This window comes from Papaver somniferum, unplaced genomic scaffold (assembly GCF_003573695.1).
Source record: "Papaver somniferum cultivar HN1 unplaced genomic scaffold, ASM357369v1 unplaced-scaffold_81, whole genome shotgun sequence".
Classification (NCBI taxonomy): domain Eukaryota; kingdom Viridiplantae; phylum Streptophyta; class Magnoliopsida; order Ranunculales; family Papaveraceae; genus Papaver; species Papaver somniferum.
The window spans coordinates 8,116,875-8,138,034 of NW_020651082.1; the positions used below are offsets into that span (position 1 = coordinate 8,116,875).

Sequence of the window (21,160 nt, forward strand, 5' to 3'; positions counted from 1 at the left end):
TTATATAAGAACAAAGAAACAATTAACTTTCACTCAGATTGTTATAGTCAACAAACTATACAATAGCTAGTCGTAAATAACTTTGGGGGCTGGAAGGTGCTTTACGACCCAACCGCCAAAAAAGTACATGGCTAGAAAACTGCAAGATCTAGCCGTTAAAATAATAAACTGTCGGGACATTACAGTTACGTGATGAGGAATTCCTAGCCGAAGCACAAGGAAAATTTCTAGTTTTCTACAAATACAGAACAACTAACGGCTAGGAAAGTCCCAACACACGGTTGGGGATTCTTAGAGGCTCAACCGTAACTAACCGTTTACGGCTAGGTCAACAAGAACTCCTAACCATAATCAACCCAGAAGCAGATTTCCTAAACTCTGAATTCATCAATTTTACATATTAAACCAATCTAAAGGTAAAATCAATGGTTGGTTTTCGATTCTTAACATTTTGGAGGATTTACTAGTGTTTGGACTGATTTATTTACCGAATCTTCAATTTGTGGTTCAACACCTTAAACATTAAAATCATAACTAGTTAATGGTGGATTCAATCCAAAACATGATCTTGTCATCTTAAGAATCAACCTTCATAAACATTTTTGAGAATCGATGAAAATTTGATCAAAAAAATTACAAAAATTTGATCATAGGTTTTGTTTTTTTGTTTGTTTTGAGAAGAAGAAGAGAAAGAGGTTAGCATGAATTAATTTTTGGTTTTTAGGTTTTGATTTTATATAATAAGACTAATTAAAGGGTCAATTTGACTTTTGACACACACCAAGTCTCCTCTCGCCACTTTAAGGATATCAGAATCCTAAGAAGCCTCAAAATCTTAATAGGTGCAGCACCGATATATGATTCTAACTAAAATGCTAGTATGTGCCATTGAAAACTTCTAGATATATGAATAAAAAGTACAAAACTTCTACATAACGTGAAAAAAGTACAATCCGAGACTACATTATGTTGTTTATCTTGGTCATAATAATAAAGAAATTAATATGAAGGATGATGTTTTATTAGATTATTGTAGCACTTACATCAGTGGAATCCTCCAAAACTTTTCAGCTAAGAAGTCTGGAGGATTAATATACCAAGTGTCAAATACACCAAAATTCCTATCATGCTTAGCAAGCACATCTGCTGGTCCATTGCATTCTCATATGGTATGTTTGCATACTCAACTTTCAAAATTTCTTTAAAACAAAACGTCTTTAATAATGATATGATTTTGCCAAGGGAGGCAATAACTATTCTCATTTATTGCATTTGCAACATTACTTGAGTCCACTTCAATAAATAAATGCTTTATATTATTGTCCAAAGATGATTGTACTCCATCTAGCACAACAAAGCATTCTCCTTCCTCAGCATTTGAACATCATGTGTGGCAATGCAGCTCGAGCCTGTATGATCTCCTGCAAAATTTCTAAGTATTAGTCCTATACCACAATGAACATAGTTCAACTTAAAAGAGGCATCACATTTTAATTTAATGAGTGGATTTTGAGGCAGAGTCCATTTTTGGTTTCTGTTTATAAACACTCTGTTTTGCTGCACCCTATTACTTTCAACCTATGAGATAGAAATCATTAAACTTTGTATCCTTCTGATGATGTTCACTGGATTAGCCTTGTGATGTTCAAACACATAGTTACACCTCTCTTTCCAGACTTCCCAAGCCGCACATGCCATGTGGATGATCTAATCATCTTCAATTGATTCATTATTAATTCGAACTGCAAACCAGCTTCGTACCCATTCCTTGAGATTATTAATGTTCTAGAAAGATCGTAGAATACCAGGAACAAAAGTATATACTGCTCTTGCAAAGTTGCAGTGCATTAGTATATGTTCTGAAGTTTATGGATTGTGATCACACATAGAACAATCAGATCGAACCCCTATAATATGTCTCATAATTCTTCCATTATAAGGAACAGAGTTAGTCATACATTCAAAGGAATAATTTGATCTTCTCTGGTAACTTTAGATTCCACAATGACTTCCATATCCTGACTTCATCAGGATTGTTAGTGTGAATCCCATTCTTCAACTCCATTTTCTTGTTAAACGCCGACTAGACTGAAAGCATCCCATTATGTGTCAATGTCCAGACAAGGGTGTCGTTTTCCATTCTTGGTATTCTGATATTCAAGACTTTAGCGGTATCTTCAGGTGTAAAGAGAAGATTCACAAGATCAGATTTCCAGGATTTCTCTTCTTAATTTATTAAATCAGAGAAAAACATATTGTCTGAATAACCTTCTGCACTAGTATTCATTGGTAATGGTGGACCTTGTAACCCTAAAATCCAATTATCCTTCCACACACTGATTCTTTTCCAATCTCCTAGCTTTCAAAAGCTGAATCTTTTAATGAAATCAACCGACCTATAAGCTTTTCCAGGCCCATGTTGCATTCTTCTTTACTAGAGCATGGAGAAGGGTGGAGGTAGGGAAATATCTTGCTATGGGTGCATGTGCCATGAGTTGTGAAGAGGTTGTACATAATCTCCAGGCTTGTTTAGCTAGTAGTGCATCATTAAAAAAACTTAAAAGAAAAAGACGAATACCGCCCAATATTCTAATTAAAACAAATGCCCAAGCACTATGGTAGACTCCTCTACTATTTTCTTCTTTTTCCCACTAAAGCTGTCTTTGGATTTTTTTATCCATCTCTTTGATACTTTTATCTGGAATCCTGAAAGTGCGCATTTGATGAAGAGGCATGACATTTAGTAGAGTCTTGACCATTATAGATCTTCCAGCTTGATTGCATCTGGGTAATCTGTGTCTCATGTTGTTCATAATATACTAAAAAGGAAGAAGTTTTTTTTTTCCTGTTAAGGAATAGAGGAATACCCAAGTATCTTTCATCCATAGCCACTTTTTGTACTTTCATTCTTCTGGCGAGCATTTTGCAGTGCCTATCATGGAGATTACCAGAGAAATAAACTGAGGATTTTTGAAAATTTATCTGTTGGCCTGAAATATTACTAAACTCCTTAATAACACCCAGCAAGTTGTTGACATTATGTATAGTTGCCTTGGTGAATATTAAGCAGTCATCAACAAACAGTAAATGGGACACTGGTGGTGCTCTTCTTGCAATACTTATGCCTTTAATCTTCTTGTCATCTCCATCTTTGGCCAATGATCTAAAAAATACCTCAACAGTGAGGAGAAATAGATAAGGTGAAAGTGGATCACCTTGATTAAGACGCCTAGTTGGTTTAAAAGAAGTACAAGAAGAACCATTTAGTTAAATACTAACTTCAGAAATACTGATACATTCATGGACTAGGGCACACCATTCTACTCTGTCAATGCCATGTACCGATTCTTTCCTCTTTTTCTCTTCATATAATGAATGATCTCTTGTGCAAGAGTTATATAGTCTGAAATCTGTCTTCCTGAAACATAAGCAGATTGCATGGGAGATACTATTTTGTTGATGTAGTTCTTCATTCTAGTAGGTAGATTTTTTTTAATAAGCTTATATGTAGTGTTACACAAAGCAATACGCCTGAAATTACCAGGTGTTTGAGGAAGCTTGGCTTTTGGAACAAGAGTAAAATTTATTTTATTCACTCTTTGTGATTTCTTGGTAGTGAAGAATCTTTGAACCATATTAATCAACGGAAAATGGGTCATTTATCCAAATATTTTTAAAACTTGGTTCAAATGGACGAGTAAAAATTAGTATGGGTTAAATGGACACTAAAAAAATAGCAAGGATGAAACTGAATTCATCCTGACTTAAACTTAAAAAATAGTAAGGATGAAACTGGATGCATCCTGATGTAAATTAAAAATAAGAAAAAGTATTTGAAAATGGGTAGGATGAAACTGTTTACATCCTGACTATTTTAACATTTTTGTCCATTTAAACAGTATCAAAATCTAAATGTCGTTTTCACCCAGAAAATGTTGATATTGATCTTTTTAACCAATTTTTTGATTAATCAATTAGTGCCGACAAATGCCCCATTGAGTTTGGAAAAAACCCGGCTTTCCAAGGCAAAATCATTAGCACCAATTCCCACGGTCTAAAGACACACGATAGACGCTTTCGGAGCACAGAAACAAGCCCAGTCATAGTAAAGCCTGCTACGAAGCACCGGTGGGTGCCCTTGTAAAAACCCTCGGTAAAATCAAATCTAGGGCTTCACAGTTCAGACTTTAGTAGAAACAAACATTTCTTCTTCTTAAATTTCCACTCTCTCTGAAGAAGAACTTCATAAACACAACATAAATTACTCCAATCAGTGAGATTATTATTGGATCAGATGAGAAGCATATTCGGATGATAAATTGATTAAGAAGGTGGATTTGGTCGAGGGAATCATCATCTTCTAGTGTTGTTGGTCTCAAAAAGCAAATTTGTAGATCATTTTTTTTTCTTGGTCATATTTCAGGTTAGTTCTCTCATGCTTCAATCAGTTAATTGAATTTAGTATTTTATCTCTTAAATTTCATAGACGAGGTGAGTGTACTTGCTACAGGATACTGACAAATGCAAAGAAGACATGGTGTTTCCAACCTAATGGCAACACAGAATGAACAAAACTTCTCAATAACATGTTTAGAAGTAAACTAGGGTTACTTTGAAACTACCAAATTCAACACAAAATTATAATCAGATCATGATAATCCACACCGAACTGGAAATACAATGTAAATGAGTATATTCTTGACACTAATTGATTCAAATGTTCTGGACCCATGATTCAAATCTCTGCCAACAACAAGTTAAGATGAACCAAATTTATAAACCCTAGATACTTGTCTGCAGATGAGATTTTGATTATTTACTGATAAAAATTGAAGCATTATGAATGATTTACTAGCTCACTGGTTTTTGAATTAGTAATTTTACATTCCTCAAATTACTATGTTAGTTTTCTTCTTGTGCACATCTTAGTGGGATTGGTGGGTTTTACTAATTACCGGTTCTTGTTGTTTTTTTTTTAGTAATGGCGAATCTATTACAAATTCCAAGTGATGATTCGGTTCTTCTCCGCGTAAGTCACTCCAATCTTAAAAGCTTCTCTGCAGATGTTCGCTTCTCTCTTCAGGTATTTAATTTTATCATTCCATTTTTATCAATTTCCACAAGGATTAGAATATATCTCGTTTAATTCACTTATGTTGTGATACTTCTATTTGAATTGTAATTTTATTAATCCAGGTCGAGCCACCATAAGGTAAACCGTGCTACCAACCACCATTGTCAAATGAATATCCACACATAAATTCAGTATGAATTTCCGCCTATGATTAACAGTTGGTTCACCATATCATTTGGGCTAATTTGCGCATTGGAATGTTTTGAAATTTGTGAACTGGATCTAAGATTAACCTCAATGAAGCAGGATAGATCAACCACAATGAATTGTTGGAGATTTTTGTTATACTGTTAATAGAACACATCCAGGTTCTTAGTTTGTTAATAAATCTTTTTCATTTCTTTTTGGTACCGTAGTCCTTCTGGAATATCTGTATTTGATATAGGAAGATGCATGAGTTAAGGTAGTTGCCTGTGAATAATCACATAGAAAGCTTCAGTACGCAATCATCAGTTGAATTTTCATCTATTCTTTTCTGATAAATGTTGCTAACGTGAAACTCTCATTGCTCTCAGATGACTGTGGAATCTGTGAAAGAGAAGCTCTGGAAAAAATCTGGTACTTCTGTTGATTCGATGTCCCTTGAGCTTTTTGATGATACAGGTGCTAAAGTTTCAGACTTAAATGACAATTCCAAACCCTTCGGATTTTACTCTCCACATGATGGGTGAGTGTGTCTACTTCTTTTTTTCGCCATCGCACATTCTTTTCTTCTTCCAATGTTCATCACTTGCAAAATGTAAAAGCTACATTTTTGTGCTTGATGTGAAAACGAATATGGTGGAGCTACATTATTGTGGTTAAAGACGTTGAAGTTTTTATAGTTTCTTCTTACTTATAATATGTTGTCTGTGTTCAAATTTTGAACCTAGAATTTGTTTGTGCTGTATTATTTTCCTTAGACTTCTGATTTTATGTTCCCTTTTTAAATCATGGTGGTCTTCCATTCGTATCTCAAATATTTCGTTTCCCTTTTTCAAATATAGAAGTTGAATAGTAAACATTGGGTTGCTTTCAAGTATTCTTCTGTCCAAATGAAACCCAATCGAAGAGTGAAAAACATGAAATTTAGTTTTGGCTTATCTACCTATATCAAGTTGCCTCATTTTTGTACCTTGGAATCGGAGTTTGAGAATAAAACTTGATACAGTAATTTGAAGCACTCATTTGTGTTTATACCAAAGCTGACAGGTAAGAAGAGTCTGGACTAACTGCTGAGATGGAACACATCATTCTCATATGTGATACAAGAAAATAGTAATTGACCAAACAGAATGATTTATTTTTGAGCCTCTATGCAACATATAGTGTAAATTAAAACTTTTAGATAGCGTAAATTGCTTTTTCTTTTGAAATTCTTGTAAAAAAAATATTTTCTTGGGTTTTTGTAGTCTGTGTCTGATTAACTCTATTCTAATGTGTGTAAGGTATCGATTGAATATATTAGACCTGGATCCCTCATCGGTTACAGCTGGTGGCTGGCTGGAAGATACTTCACTGGTGGAGAAGTACTCCATTTCTGAGGAAGCCTATGATAAACTTGGTGGCAAGTCCCCTTATCTTTGCAATTGGCATAGTTTTTTGTGTTTTCCAATGTTACATGTGGCGGGCAGTTTTATTACACACTAAAGTGATGGTTCAATAAAGGTTGGTAGTATATTGTAGATTGTGTTAGTGACCTCCTTGATAGTCAACCAAATACTAAATCCCATTTTTCTTTGTAAGCTGAATTGTTTATGTTCTAATGGAGCATATAGATTCTGAACATGAGTGCTTTAACCCAATGTTCCAACATTACGTTAGTTTATTGAAAGTTTCCTGATATGGAAAAGATACTATATACTGTGCATAATCCATTTATTAAGTATCAGGGTTGCCCAATATACTCTGGTTAGTAGCATTTGCAATTTCATTTCCGTTTTCATTTTTGAGTTATCTCAAGAATTCTTCTTGAGTTTCCTTTATGCCATTACATGATTATGTCGTTCTCTTTGACTCGCATGTGTAGTCCCTTTTTTAGCTCACAAGTTCAATCTGGATGGTTCAGGTACTTTTAGAAAATATAAGGAAAAATTCGCTTCTCAGAACCCATCAGTTGTTGAAAATAAAGTAAGCTGCTATCTTTTATTGTTATCATACACCAAGTAAATGCTGTTTTATTCTTGATAACTGTTACTGTGTAAAATAACAGAGTGTTGCTGATAAAACGCTTATTAAGTAGCTAGCAAGACGTTATATTCTCAAAACTTCTACTTTTATTTGTTTTGCCATATCAAGTAGCTAGTAGGGCTTTCTTATTTCTTGATTGATGCTTTTAGTCGGACTAGACTTGCTACGTGTGTTATATGCACTTGGATGAATGAGTAGGTTCTCTCAGGTACACTTGCATTTCACAAGCACTTGGTAGGACTATACAAAATGTTAGCCGTTATAAAACAAATAAGTTTGGTCAATCTTTTGATACAAACAAAAGGCATTCTGAAAATCATACAATAATTATGCGTTCAGATGCTAATTAGAAACTGTGAAACAAGGGTGAAGGGATTCATTTTCTTTAGGTTCAGGGTTCATTTTCTTAAGTTAATATGAAATCAGAGCTACTGAAATTCCATACTTGTACCTCAAATCAATCGACTATTTGTTTTTCTTATACAGATTACAGATAACTACATGGAAGATCTCTGTGCAAACATCAAGGTTAGTATAAAAAGCTTGTCTTGGTTTCAGTTTGCTTCCCCAGTTATGTTAGTTTTTGGAATGCTTAGCATCTTATCAGTACCAAATAAGCATGAATAATCTAAACTTAAGTTTTGTTATTATAAATATTTAGGATTTAGAAGAGATGTAACACAAATAAGCATGAATAATCTAAACTTAAGTTTTGTTATTATAAATATTTAGGATTTAGAAGAGATGTAACATGTGGTTTCCTTGGAGAGATGTTTGGAAGACCGACAATGTTGTATGCCAAGGTTAAAAGTAATTAACAATTTGTATTTTTTTCCTAATAAGTCGAGCAGCATTGATCTTGTAAGAGCATCCACAGTGGTAGATGCCAAAAAAGCCAAGCTGTAATTGGCTTTAGCTATGGCTTTTGGGCGTCAACCACACTGGTTAGCATTTGTATTGTAGTCGGGCGGGGTTTAAAGAGAGCCCCTTGCATTTTTTTTCTATTTAAATCATTCTGCCATTCTCAGCTTTAGACTATACCCATGTTCTTATATGCTACTCCTTCCGTCCCTAAATAGATGACCTTGTTCAAGTTTGCACTATTTCAAAAATACTCCCCTCTCCTCCTTGCCTTAAAAATAGTGCAAACTTGAACTAGGTCATTTATTTAGGGACAGAGGGAGTAAAATATAGCTTCTTCAATTGCGAGTAAAAAAATGCTAAATTTGGCTTTTCTACACGACATTGTGGATGCTCTAATGTTGGGTAAAAATGCCAGGTTTGGCTTTTATATTTACCCCACAATGGAAGGGGCCATATTTGGCATATAGCTAGGCTCACTTATTAGGTGAGCAGTGAGCCTGGCAACATGGGTATAGCTTAGCCTGTGTGGTGTTTTTTTTCTGGCAAAACTGAGCTTGATAGATAATTTTTTTTTTTATCAAAAACTTCAATAGATCAACTTTCAATCCCTAATGTTTACCGGTGTGGTGTTTGCCCAAAATCCATAGCTAAAGCCAATTATAGCGCGGCATTTTTGGTATTCACCATTAAGGTATCATGTCTGACATGCTTTAGATATATTTTTAAGCTATATTTAGTTGCTATAACAATTTTCAGATGGTAACGTCAGACAGTAGTTTGATTAGGGGCCTTTAACGACAAAGTTCTGAAATTGCTGGTCTAGTGAGAGAGAAGTTGGTAGCTCTGGAAGTTTCATTGGAACGGAAAATCTAGGGCCTTGGGCACAGGGAGAGGAAGCACAAAAAGACTCGCACTGTTATATATTTGCATGTATACTGTTGTGTAATAGTGGACAATAGTGGGACTGGAAGCCTTAAACACTAGTTTGAATGTGTTGGTCTAATGAGAGAGAAATTTGTAATTTGGAAGTTCATGGGGGAAGAAAAAACATTGTCTTGGACATAGCAGAGAGGAATCACCAAAAGATTTATATTGTTATTTAACTGTATGCCGGAATAGTTAATTTAAGTTTTCTCCTGTATGTGGCTGTGTTCTGATTGGTGCAGTACAGAAAGTTACTTTGGTTATATTGATGATGATTAAATGGCCCAACACTTTTCAAAGCTGTAAGAGTTCTGTTGCATGTTGGTTTAAGTGGAGGATGCTAACGAGTAAGGACCACTCTTCTTTCTTGTAAGTAAAAAAAAGTGGCATATCTTGGAGAAGGCTGTAATGTGTCATGGAGCCTTTTTGAACAGTTAGTATAAGTATCGTAATATTGGAAATTAGACAAACTGGCCTTGCTGCAACTTTAAGCTTTGTCAGTCAAATGGATTTTAACAATACTAAAATAAATGATTATACATCAGGTGAAAAATAAGTTCTGGAGCTTTGGCACCTTTGATTCTTTATAGATATTCAGCCGTCTAAGGTCTTGATATTTGAAGTACCGGTACTCGTTTTTCTGTTCTGCCGTTGCTAAAACAACTATTTTCTTCATACAGGTTGGAGATAGGTGTGAAGTTGAACCAGGAGAAAAAAGAGGGGTTGTTAAATTTGTAGGTAGAGCTGAAAATATTGCACCTGGTTTCTGGATTGGAGTTCAATATGATGAGCCGCTGGGAAAACATGATGGAATGTATGCAAGATTCTGAACTCCATGTTTTTATTTTTATTTTCAATAATTACTTGTTCTTTTTAAGTTCTATATCGTGCAGTTGCTATATCGTATATGGGTATTCCATTGGCCTTCGGGGGAAAATTTGGGTATCACATTATAATTTAGATAACACATAGCTATTGATGTAATGGCTGGAGTGTACCATGATAGTCAAGTTTGGTGTATGTTTCAAATATTATATATTCATTGATAACTTATTTATATCATTTAAAGTTTAAACGCATATTCTGGTGTCTGTATAGAAGGTTGTCAAGCAATCTTTACTCTGAGAAACTAGCATTCACTGGGTTAGTCAGCCTTTCATCCTGAATACTATGGCCCGGACTTCTTTATATGTTCTTCGACTACCCCTAAAGGTGCATTAGGTTGTGGCATCTTTGCAGAATTCATGAACGGTGCAATAACAACGACAAGATTAGGCTTCTAGTTTGTTTTTCTTGTTTTAGGGAGCAAGATATTTCCTCTTTTATAAACCTTTTCTCGATGATGAATGTTGAGTTTGAACACTTGATCTTGAATGACAATTTTGCTAGCTTGTCAATTTAAAATTGTGTTTGATTATTATTATAGGGTGCGAGGAAAGCGGTACTTCACGTGCCCCTCACTTCATGGTGCAATGGTCAGACCTGAAAAAGTAAAGGTCTGTATATTCAGATACTCATTAGTCATTAATGTTAAAAGATTTTCTGAGATACTAATTGAGTAGCATAACTCCACATACTGCTGCGACACTACATATATATATATATATATATTGTAGTCTAGCATATGCTAGCCATACTCATTAGACGCAAAGATAGCAAAGACCTTACTCGCGACACTATATACTCCCTCCGTTTCCGGAAAAAAGTTACTATCACTTTTTCAAATCGGCCTATTTTTAGGCTATTATGAAAAAGTGATAGTACCTCTTTTCCAGAAACGGAGGTAATATATTGCAGTCTAGTGTAGCCGTACTCATTAGATGCAAAGGTAGCAAAGACCTTACTCTTTTGGGGGAAGCAATGTTAAGTTGATAGCTATTTGTAGGTTACGCAGTAATAAAGGAAAAAGGGTCTGTGAATACACCAGTTCTGTAAGTGTCATTGATACTCCTTGGCTTAGGGCTTAAAGGCTCGACGAAGGGACAAGCGATATTTAACATAAATCCCCACACGAATAAGGCATTTTAACACGTGTGTTCATGCAAATATCACCGGGCAGTAAATGCATCCATGGATACTTACAGTCTTACACAAGCACGTCTGATAATTAATCTCTTGAAAAGGGACTTATTGTTCATGGTTCTCTGACTCTGATGGTGAATTTTCTTGGCGTTTTAGGTTGGTGACTATCCAGAGAAAGATCCATTTGAAGAAGATGAAATATGAACCTGCTGTTAGAAGAATCGAAAGGTTCTAATGTGTACTGGTTTGGAATTCTCTCTGCCTATCAACGTTTATATGATTGTCTGTAAGTTAGGCTGTAACCTTTACTGTGTTATTATCAAAATAGCTGTTTGCAGCTGAAACTACCATGGGTACTAGAAATTTCATCTAGTTTTCGTTACTATCTTTGAGTTCATCACCCATCTTAATTGGAAGTGGAAACGTATTAGAAGACAAATAGAAGTATAGTACTTGATCTCTCATATGCTAGATTTCATATAGGTGAATAGCTTCGTAGTTTTTTTTCCTTTCAAAAAACATGTACTCATTTTTTTCCATTAAAACATAGTTATAAAAGTCAATGCTAATAAACAGAAACAGTAATAACAAGCTAGTACATTTGTAAGCATGTCGTAGTTTATTTCTTCCCAGCTAACTGATCCATTTCCTGTATTCAAAACAAGCACTGACGGACCCATGAAGGGGCTAAAGGGAGCTATAGCCCGGGTCAAATGTGTAGAAAAATAAATTTATGTATGAGTAATCTCATAAGTTTTTGGTTTAGCCCACACGTAGTTCGACAACTGTCCAGAATTAGTTGTAAAATCATAACAACTTGCTATAATTTTGGTCGTAGTCTATGTTTTTGTTGTTTTCTTTGCTTCACATGCAGTAGAAAGTCTTCGTTTGTTCCCTTATTCTCTCATATGCAATATTTTCTCCATTAGTTTGTACGTTTAAAATTATTTCTAACCCTCTAAAAATTTGTCGCGGCCGTTGGCCGCTTAGTGATTGCCTTACCCTATGAACTAGCCCTACCCAACAAATAATCCTGGGCCCGTCCCTGAAAACAAGAACACCCAAGAAAGATCACCATAAGCGGTTACTGTACCTGGCTCCACACTGGTAGTTTTCAATATAGGTAGACCATCACATTTGCCCCAACTGATAGTTGTACTCATATCAGGTTCACCTGCAGGAACTGGCAGATTAAGCTTGATCGCATTTGTCATTCGCGTCATTGCCCTCTCAACTGCCTCATTAATTTTCCGTAGTGCCACCGGATCTTCTGTGAAGTCAAATCCATTTCTCTTTAACTCGCACACAATAATTTCCGGCACTTGCTTATCGCAATTTGTTATTTTTTCCCAAATACGTACTTTAAATAATTCATCAAGATCGATTATGAGTGTGCATCCTGTGCCATTACGAAAGGAAGTCTCCAGTTTTCTTAATATGGTCAGGCATGCAGTCTACATTTAGAGCATCAGCTGCACGGTCTATTATACTTCTTATACGTTCTTTGAATATTGAAGCGTCTACAAAATACATTTCTGATACTCTTCGTCCGCTGGTTGATTCCGTAGCAAAATCGTCCAAGTTGCAATAGCTCACGTCGTCTTCGTATCTGCATTCAAAGAATGTATTCCCTCTGGGAATCTCAAGTACCTTTCTTATAGGCTTCAACTGCCTGCCATTGTCTTCTTGATACTTGTCGTCAATCGGGCGTACATAGTTAAAAACTACCTTTGTTAGCAGGTTGGATTGATCTGGAAGTTTTCTGGTTTGGTTCTGCCCAACTAGATAGCTGGCATCTTGTTTTGAGCAGTATGCTGCTCTACTACCCAAACTTGTGAACGTTTTGCTCAATAGTGAACTAGTCCATGAGCAGCTGTTAACATCCTTAAACACAGGTTTATAAGAAGAAACAGAACTCCATAGCACGACGAGTAACAGCTTTAAGCAGTGTAGAAATCGCCATTACGACTGGTAACCTTACGACCAGTAACCTTGTAGGCTTTTAAGAAGACAGAGGAGACTGGAGAAAGGGTTGACAAGATATTAATACTACAAATCGGGAGATTGATCATCTGATAATAAACTTGGCTTTACAGGTGAGTTTTTATAGGTTAGAGACTTAGAGTTGTAGTTAAATAAGGAAATATGAACTTAAATAAAAAAGGAAACAACTAGTATACGAGGAGCAGACTATGTTGTGAAAGGCCCCCTAGGCGCACGAGTCGCCCAAGGGGCGCGCCTAGGCTCCAAGATGTGTACAGTTTTTTTTTTTCTTAAAAATTTCTATGGACGCCTAGGGTGCGGCTTGCCTAGCGCCTAACACAACATAGGGAGCAGAACATGAAGCCATCAACAGTGTATTAAGGTTTTATTTTATTAATGTTAATTTTCCCTTCAGTGAAGGATTTCTTTTTGGTATACATGTACACTATCAATCTATCCCTGAAGATACCTGTAAGTAACTGCATCATCAACAACAACAACGATCGACACTAATAACATGGTCAAATTGAAGACTTTTTTCTTTTTTTGGTTATGTCAACTTGAATTATGGAGGCGAAAATTTGTTCGATTCCTAATTAATATACGACGATTCTCATGATCAGGTTATCAGACTATTCGGATAGTAAAATGCAGGATTGTTTGTCAATATCAATCCTGATCATCCACTTCATGGAAAGGTAGTGGTACAGATTTGACAGCTCTAAACTTCCCAGCATTATTCAGATGCTCATTCTCCAATCTGCGAAAAACCCAATAATTTTTGTTCATATTCCGACTAGGTAAGGACGTATAAATTCTATTCTTATCATGAAAAATGAAGTGAAAATTTACCTGTAAAAGTTCCATTGACCACGTCGAATGACTTCAAGTGCAGCTAAAAAGAAACTCATTACTCTGACGTCGAGGCCTCCGAAGTTTGAATGAAGAACAGTTTGTAGCCAGGCCAGTCTAAGAACAAGATTCAGAACCATGGAGAAGTAGTAAATGGATTTCCGTCGAAGCATTAGTTCATTTCTTAGCCAAGGATTTTTGGAGCCAAACTGAAGTAAACCCCAGTCCTTGACGAAATCCCAGTACAACTGATATACAGTTGCTGCACTGGACATGACAACAACTAAGGCCAACCATCCCATGCTTTTCTCTTTCTCGTACGCGACTTTAGCACCGGCAGCTAGCATAGCTGAGACATATTTCCCTAAGTTGATCAAATGACCAGTGTCTCCCTCGTCGAACCATCTCCTAGCACACTGCATTGCTCTCCAATAGTAAGGGAGAAATGACACGGCGTAAGCGAGATCTTGGTAATTTTTGGTTCGCATGCAGAAGCCGTAATCTTGAGTTTGATAGCTCCCAGTTATGTAGTAACAGGCTACATACTCCAAGTTCCGAAGTGTTGGCACTTGACTACAAAGTTGATCAGCCATGAAGAAATCTAGCATGACCACCTGCGCAGGGCCGGGGCAAAGTAAGTTTTTTAGAAAAACCATAAATGTTAGTACACAAAGTTAGTCCGTTCTAGGATTGTGCATACCTTGTAAAGAGGAGTCAATACTATATTTCGTATCACTCTAAGGAAACGAACACGACTTGATCGGTATACAATGTTGAATGGGCACATTAGCAACAGTAAGAAGAGCTGCATACAAATCAATTTATTTTGGGAAATTAGCAGTTTGCTTAATGTCAGCTTAACAGTTATCAAAAACAAGGTATATGTATATCTACCAGGACAAGAACTCCTGGAATTGCGCGAATGACACTTGATGAATACCCCTTTGCTATAAGGGATAGATGAACGAACATAATCCCTACAACTGCAGTCATTGATGTGGTACAGATCAAAAACACATCTCGGTACTTAAGATCCTTGGTTGCAGCTAATTCGAAGATGAAGCTGTAGTTTATCCGCGTTTTTCTCCACATAAAGATGTTGCACCCATACAGAAAGAAGTGTAGAAACAACAGGCTGAACATACTGCAAGCAACATTGCTCAAATGTTACAATCACAACATTATAAAGTATAAATAACCGAATACCATCTGGTATTAACGGATACTCCCTCCGTTTTAAGAAAAATGGTACTTTCACTTTTTAGGTAATGCGTGATTATTACCTTAGAACCGGATAGACCGTTTCCATGTAAACAGTGTCTGAACGTCGAGTATACATTCCAGCAATATGTGCCATGATGATGTATCCGGCAAATAGTGAAATGAAGCATCCGGTGAAGAGCCCTGATTATTGAAAATAGAAAAAGTTACAAAAGTTATCTTTTTTTTTTGTACGAAACACATTAATTTTTTTATTTTTGCTTGTGATTTCTGAAAATTATCTACATTCTGGTTGTCAAACATGCATCAATGCAGCTATTATTGTCTCTGAATGCCTAAGTAAAAAAATGTTGTCCCTCCCTTCATTGAAAAGGTAACTTCTGTACAGTGTATGGCCTAATGGGATTTGTATGTTTAATTAAAGTGAGAAACTAAGGAACACAACCTTTATACTCCACTAAGACTGGAAACTACTTTTTTAGGCAATGGCCTATAATATATGCTCCCTATAAACAATATTATTATGTCTTTCACGTATGATTTCCACTTAAAAGCAACGAGATTGGAGTGTCTTTAGAAGAAAAAACTATAATGATGAGACTATGACTTTGAATTAGATATATCCTATCAATTATTAAATCTAAAGTTAACCAATAAGAAATAAAGCCAAGTTTGCACGGCAAAAATCAAGTAAGAAACTTAGTAGGAATTACTAGGCAAATTAAAGATGGTCACGTACCAATGAAGAAAGTCACGGTATGGGATTCTTTTCGATGACGAGGTTTTAGGTATTTCATAGCCTTTCTTCGATCATCTTCGGTGAAATGTTTTACAAAAAGCTCTTCAACTTCATCTGCCAACTTAACTACCTGTCATTGTTGAAACACAGTAAAAAAATTATTAAAATGTCATGTACACACTCGTTGGAGAATGCGTACAGAACCAGACTCTTATTTGATTGAACACAGTAAAAATTAAATTCAAGGATAGTGATTGAAATGTCACGTACACACTCGTTAGAGAGTGCGTACACAACCAGACTCTCATTTCTATTTTCTTGCTTAAATTGGTATAGGCAGACATGGATATCTAAGTTCAAGATTCGTCTCATTTGATGGTGACTAACATGGGGGACAAGATGCGGAGGGGATACTAAAGATTATAAGATTCGATTATTTCGTACCTCCTATAGTCCAATATATGAAATCATGAACTAGACATTTACTTTGTTTTTGTTTTTATCGATAAAGAAGTGCGGAGGTGATGAAGAGGCATGGACTGCTCCACAAACAAACCAGACTCAAGGGTGTGGGTTATGGAAAAAATTCTTAAGCAATTAAAATTTTTGAAAAGTAGGACTAAGCAAATTGTATCGAGTGGTAAGAATGTTGTTCTTTTTTGGGAAGATAGTTGGAAAACAGCACAACCCTTGAAGGAGCTCTATCCTAAAATTTGGAGAAAGTCGAGCAAGAAAGGAAAAGTGATACACAGAATGGTGAACAAAAATGAGTTGCAAACTCCATCATGAGATTTAGGCTTAAATCGGGTTTCAGAGAAGAAAATATAAGTGATTTTGCTGCGCTCATTGAAACTATTGGGGATCCTAGCAATTTAGGAACAGAAGAAGATACAAGGTCATGGACTCCGGGTAAAAATGGAGAATTCTCAGTTTCTTCTTGTTACGAAATGATTGATGTACAACAACAGTTACGAGGACAAGCTCAAGCAAGACAACGCAAAATACCATCAAATTACATTTGAAATTCAGCCATCCCAACGAAAGTGTCATTTCTAGTTTGGGCTGCAACAATGAATGGATTACCAACTATTGATCGTTTACGTCGAAGAGGGATGGCAATCACAAACATTAACTGTTGTCTGTGTCATCAAGAACACGAATCAATTCCACACATCTTTATTCAATGTGAGTTTGCAAAGAAAGTGTGGGATCATTTCTTAAACTTGTTGGAAATTAGATGGAGGCCGCAAGATTCATGTATGGATTTCGTTGTGTCTTGGCAGTTGAAATTCAGGACCGAACCAAGAGAATTTCTTAAATTCTGTTTGCCCTTCGCCATATGGCAGCAAATCTGGGAGGAAAGGAACGATAGAGTTTTCCGCAACAAGGAAAAACAGTAGAAAGGGTTATTATTCAAGTGAAGGCTTCCTTATTCAGTTGGCGAGAGTTCATAAATCCTTTAAGCATTTTAAGTTTGTGGATTTCATGCACGGTTGGGAGGTTTTTAAATAGTAACTAGCTTCAAACATGTAGTAGGGGAAATGTTTTTTTGTTCCATATTTTACACTCCCCTTTACTCGTTTTGTGTTGTCCAGTTTGAAAATAGCTGTGTGTTGTTTCTTTTAGTGCTAGCTCAACACTCTCTAATGAATAAAATATTCTCCAAAAAAAGATAAAGAAGAAATATATTGATCAAAAGAAAGCTTACAAGAAGAAATATTCGGTTTTTGATGAGTCATTTACCTTATCTGAGGTATTAAAATACGAATTCTCTACAACTTTAAGATAAATTGTTAGAGCTTGTTTTTCTGTCACCTGAAAACAACAAATAAAGAAATCTCAGTAATTTTATCATACTAAGCACACTGTATACGCTTAAAAAAAGTGTTCAATGAGTAATGGAAATTTCAGGGATACCCATTACTTACTTTGTCAAATTTCTTCAGTATCTTTACAAAAGCGAGCATGTTTAAGTTCCTGAAACGACAGATTACCAAAATATAAGTATCTTTGGCTAACATATTATGCTAGTGCCCAGTGAATTTTGAGGGTTCAGGATTCAGTGTTCAGTCGTAAATACCTATAAGTTTTGAGGTAACCCAGGCCTTTATAAAGCTCAACGAAAGCACCTCTGATCATTTTCTCTGCATGGTGAACTTTGGTCTTGTTCACTTGTACCTGCTTACTTCGTGCAGGGCTGCATTTCTTGGAGGGTACAACCAAATCTTCCCATACCAAATCACCAATTGCTGATAGAGTCCGAGTAGGTGTTGTCAGAGGAATGTTAATCCGTACATTTCTTCCCTGGCAATTAACCACATGACGTCCTGAAAGCGACCTGCTTGACTTACTGTCTTCTCTTTTGATCTTCATTGGTGTAGCAATTTCGCCTGATTTTGCTGGTGACTCTGTTAGCTGCTCTTCTTTTCTCTCCGGATCACTTGCAGCATCTTGGACCTCAACTTGGTCTAGTGTTCCCCGTATAGAATCTTCATCTATCATCAATGAAAAAATAAAACGTTTAATCGAGGCGAATGAAATTCGTCGATAAGTTGATGAAGTACAATGTATGTACTATGAGACTCAGAAAGTAAATAATTATTACCACAGCAGGAGAGGGAAGCATCCTCTTTAATGTCCTGAGAAAAACCGGGTTGTCCTCGTTGCTGTTTAAGTTTTTGCTTAAGATCAACAAGAATCTCCATCTGTTTTTCCAACGAACCACCTCTTTCCATAAACTCTTTCTCCTTTGCTTTATAGAACTGATTAACTTTGTTAAGTTGATGATCTAAGCGTGAGAAAAACTCCTTAGCTGCATCAGTATCCGAAAATTGTTCAAGCAGTTCGGTTTCGTATAGGTCTCCCTTACTCGCAGAAGAAGCCAGCCTCTTATGAACCTTGATAAATCGAAAAAGAAAATGTCACAATAAGTTCAACAGTACAAAAGGCTGCAGTATAAAACAGAAGGCCTCTTGGGACGTTTATAAGTGTCTCAAAAGTCTAGAAAAGCTATTAGTGACGGTCCATCAACCGTCCCAAATAGTTATAAGATGAATTTAGATAAAGCTAGGGAGGGTTATATACTTGTATGACTCCATGTTCTCTATGTTGATGACCAAATAAAGAGAGCTTCTTAAAAGGAGAAAAGAAAGAATTCTTTTGATTTTTATTTGTATTATCGTTGTTAAGATGAATTTTTTTGAGATCTTTCTTAAGGAAAGTGTAATCCACAAATGCTTCTTTCCATTCAGGTATGAGCTGACCTTCAAACTGCTTAGAGAACTTCACCATTTTTTTCACTCTAAAACACTCTTTTGAATAATGTCTTCAACTATAGATTTTGAGTGTGGAACTAAGCAAGAGTTCAAATGTGGAAGGTGTTTTTGATTGAATTCCATGAGTATGTTATTTATGGGAGGGGCAAAGGGGAATCATGTCCACAGTTGCAGGTATATGATGCTTGACACGGCATAATAGAAAATATCCTTTACACTTGCAATTCCAGATCAGAAAAAAACTAATAATATCCATCCTGCTTTCACTTATACTCTTTTCTAGTGGTGTCTGAGTAGGACTTGCAATTTGTGTGCCTACTGCCATCCGTAATCTTTCCTTCTCTACCCATATCTTTTTCTTCAACACTTTCGTAGATATCATCCATAAATGAAAAAGCCTACTAATCTTTTTCTAGTAGTTTTATTCTCTAAACATTAACTTTTTGGTAGTTTATTTTTGGGATTAATCACAACCAAATATCTGGTTAGGAATTAACTTCATTAATTAATTAATTTAGAGTCTTCAAACCATACTTTCATTCATAGTTCGGAACTTCAGACGAATCAGACCATGCTTTCTCCCCATATGTTTTTCTTTGCATGGGTTCCACTGTATAGTATGGTGGTAGTACCCACCCTTTCTTTCCATAGCTTATTTCACAACCTGATTAGCTGCATTTTACATGTTTCCGATATATTTACTTACTTTTGTGGGGTATTTAAAAGTCTGTTCCCCCGTGATTTGGCTCCGTCTAATACCTTAGATTTGGGAAGCCTTGAACCTTTTTGGGCAGCGGTAGATTCATGGCTATTGACATGGACCAGTAAGGAAATGATACGTTACAGGAGAAAGCATCAGGAGTTAACAGCGGGGAACATCTAATATTTTAGTATTTTCTCCAGGGTTCGGGTGAGAGGAAAGGTGATCCGAGTCATAGGAAGAAGGATTGAATTCCTCGTTTTCTCCAATCTCCTACGTAGATACATCCTAGATTGACCTTTATTATTGTGTTGGCGGTTCGATCAACAATGAGGTTAGTCCAACTGGTTGGACCAGTTTAGCTAAATTAGACACAACGAGGTTGGATTCCATGTTTTCTTTAATCTCCTTCATAGATAGAAAAAGAAAAAGGAAAACTTACTTTATTTTTTTTATAGTAGTATTATTCTTCTCTAAACATTAAAATTGTGGTAGTTTATGTTTGGGATTTATTTGGTTGTGAATTAACTTCAATAGTTAATCTAGAGTCTTCATACCACACTCTTCCTGAGGGGATCTGACTCTCACTAAGATGGATTGAATTCCTCATAATCTCCTCTATAGATACATCCGAAAATGGCGGTTCGATAGGCAGTGAGGTTGATCCAGCTGGTTGGATCTGCTTAGGGAAGTTAAACACAAGTGAGGCAAACTGCGAACCTTCCTAGTTCCTACTAAAGGTTGGAACCCTTTATAACCATATCTTTTTCTTAGGCCATACTTTCATCCATAAAAGTAAAAGCCTACATTATTATTTTTTTTCTAGTTGTATTATTCTCTTATGAACATAAAGGTTATTTGTGGGTTTGGAATTAATCACAGCCAAATATTTGAGTTAGTAATAATTAATTTCAATAGTTGAGGCCAAACTTTGTGTATGCAATCTAAGCCAATTAACTAGACGAATTCAAATTGTTTAATGCGTATCACTTTGCTTTTTGGGATCAATTTTCTTTTCACTTGTTTATGTTTTTGTTCATTTATTCTTCCATCCACAATTACAAACTCCAGGAACGTTGTCAATCAGTAAAAACCAATTCCAGGCGGGCACTTGCGGCGCATGTCTACGTAAATTTACTAGTGTTATCTTTTTTGAAGAAATGAAATTAATCAGGTTTGGAACTATGCGAATCCATGAAGATGCATAGATTCGACTTGACATATTATAGGTATTAGGTAATATTTGTCGAATTATCCATCACCTAAAAGCAGACGTG

The 21,160-nt window shown here is 36.0% G+C and overlaps 2 protein-coding genes across 4 annotated transcripts; one reads left to right on the forward strand and one right to left on the reverse strand.

The window, feature by feature from the left end:
• Positions 1–4,150: 4,150 nt before the first annotated feature.
• On the forward strand, positions 4,151–11,577 carry LOC113345574 (tubulin-folding cofactor B-like). 3 transcript variants are annotated; one of them, XR_003358197.1, is made up of 10 exons: positions 4,152–4,423; positions 4,980–5,083; positions 5,650–5,801; positions 6,562–6,680; positions 7,182–7,243; positions 7,790–7,831; positions 9,339–9,460; positions 9,772–9,905; positions 10,518–10,587; positions 11,270–11,577. XR_003358197.1 is itself a non-coding variant. In XM_026589339.1 (9 exons), the coding sequence occupies exons 2-9, from the start codon at positions 4,982–4,984 to the stop codon at positions 11,315–11,317; spliced, it is 729 nt and encodes a 242-aa protein (XP_026445124.1). In that variant the 5' UTR covers positions 4,162–4,423; positions 4,980–4,981; the 3' UTR covers positions 11,318–11,577. The 3 variants fall into 3 exon arrangements, 1 of the variants encoding a protein (XP_026445124.1); XR_003358198.1 differs by lacking the exon at positions 11,270–11,577 and having other exon boundaries at positions 4,151–4,423; positions 9,339–9,438; positions 10,518–10,533; XM_026589339.1 differs by lacking the exon at positions 9,339–9,460 and having other exon boundaries at positions 4,162–4,423.
• Positions 11,578–13,469: 1,892 nt separating this feature from the next.
• LOC113345430 (phosphate transporter PHO1 homolog 1-like) lies at positions 13,470–19,358 on the reverse strand. Its single transcript, XM_026589202.1, has 11 exons — positions 18,993–19,358; positions 18,514–18,805; positions 17,989–18,403; positions 17,837–17,885; positions 17,652–17,723; positions 15,909–16,038; positions 15,232–15,352; positions 14,843–15,092; positions 14,649–14,753; positions 13,949–14,562; positions 13,470–13,856 (listed from the first exon to the last, which is right to left on the reverse strand). The coding sequence occupies exons 1-11, from the start codon at positions 19,197–19,199 to the stop codon at positions 13,766–13,768; spliced, it is 2,346 nt and encodes a 781-aa protein (XP_026444987.1). The 5' UTR covers positions 19,200–19,358; the 3' UTR covers positions 13,470–13,765.
• Between the last annotated feature and the right edge of the window lie 1,802 nt (positions 19,359–21,160).

Bases quoted from the DNA above. Each gene is read 5' to 3' on its own strand.
- LOC113345574 (XM_026589339.1), top strand. From the start codon at position 4,982: ATGGCGAATCTATTACAAATTCCAAGTGATGATTCGGTTCTTCTCCGC. The intron at 7,832-9,771 runs GTTAGTATAAAA...TTCTTCATACAG, and splicing joins ATCTCTGTGCAAACATCAAG to GTTGGAGATAGGTGTGAAGT. The intron at 10,588-11,269 runs GTCTGTATATTC...TTGGCGTTTTAG, and splicing joins TCAGACCTGAAAAAGTAAAG to GTTGGTGACTATCCAGAGAA.
- LOC113345430 (XM_026589202.1), bottom strand. From the start codon at position 19,199: ATGGTGAAGTTCTCTAAGCAGTTTGAAGGTCAGCTCATACCTGAATGG. The intron at 18,404-18,513 runs GTAATAATTATT...CATTGATGATAG, and splicing joins TGCTTCCCTCTCCTGCTGTG to ATGAAGATTCTATACGGGGA. The intron at 13,857-13,948 runs GTAAATTTTCAC...GGTTTTTCGCAG, and splicing joins GGTCAATGGAACTTTTACAG to ATTGGAGAATGAGCATCTGA.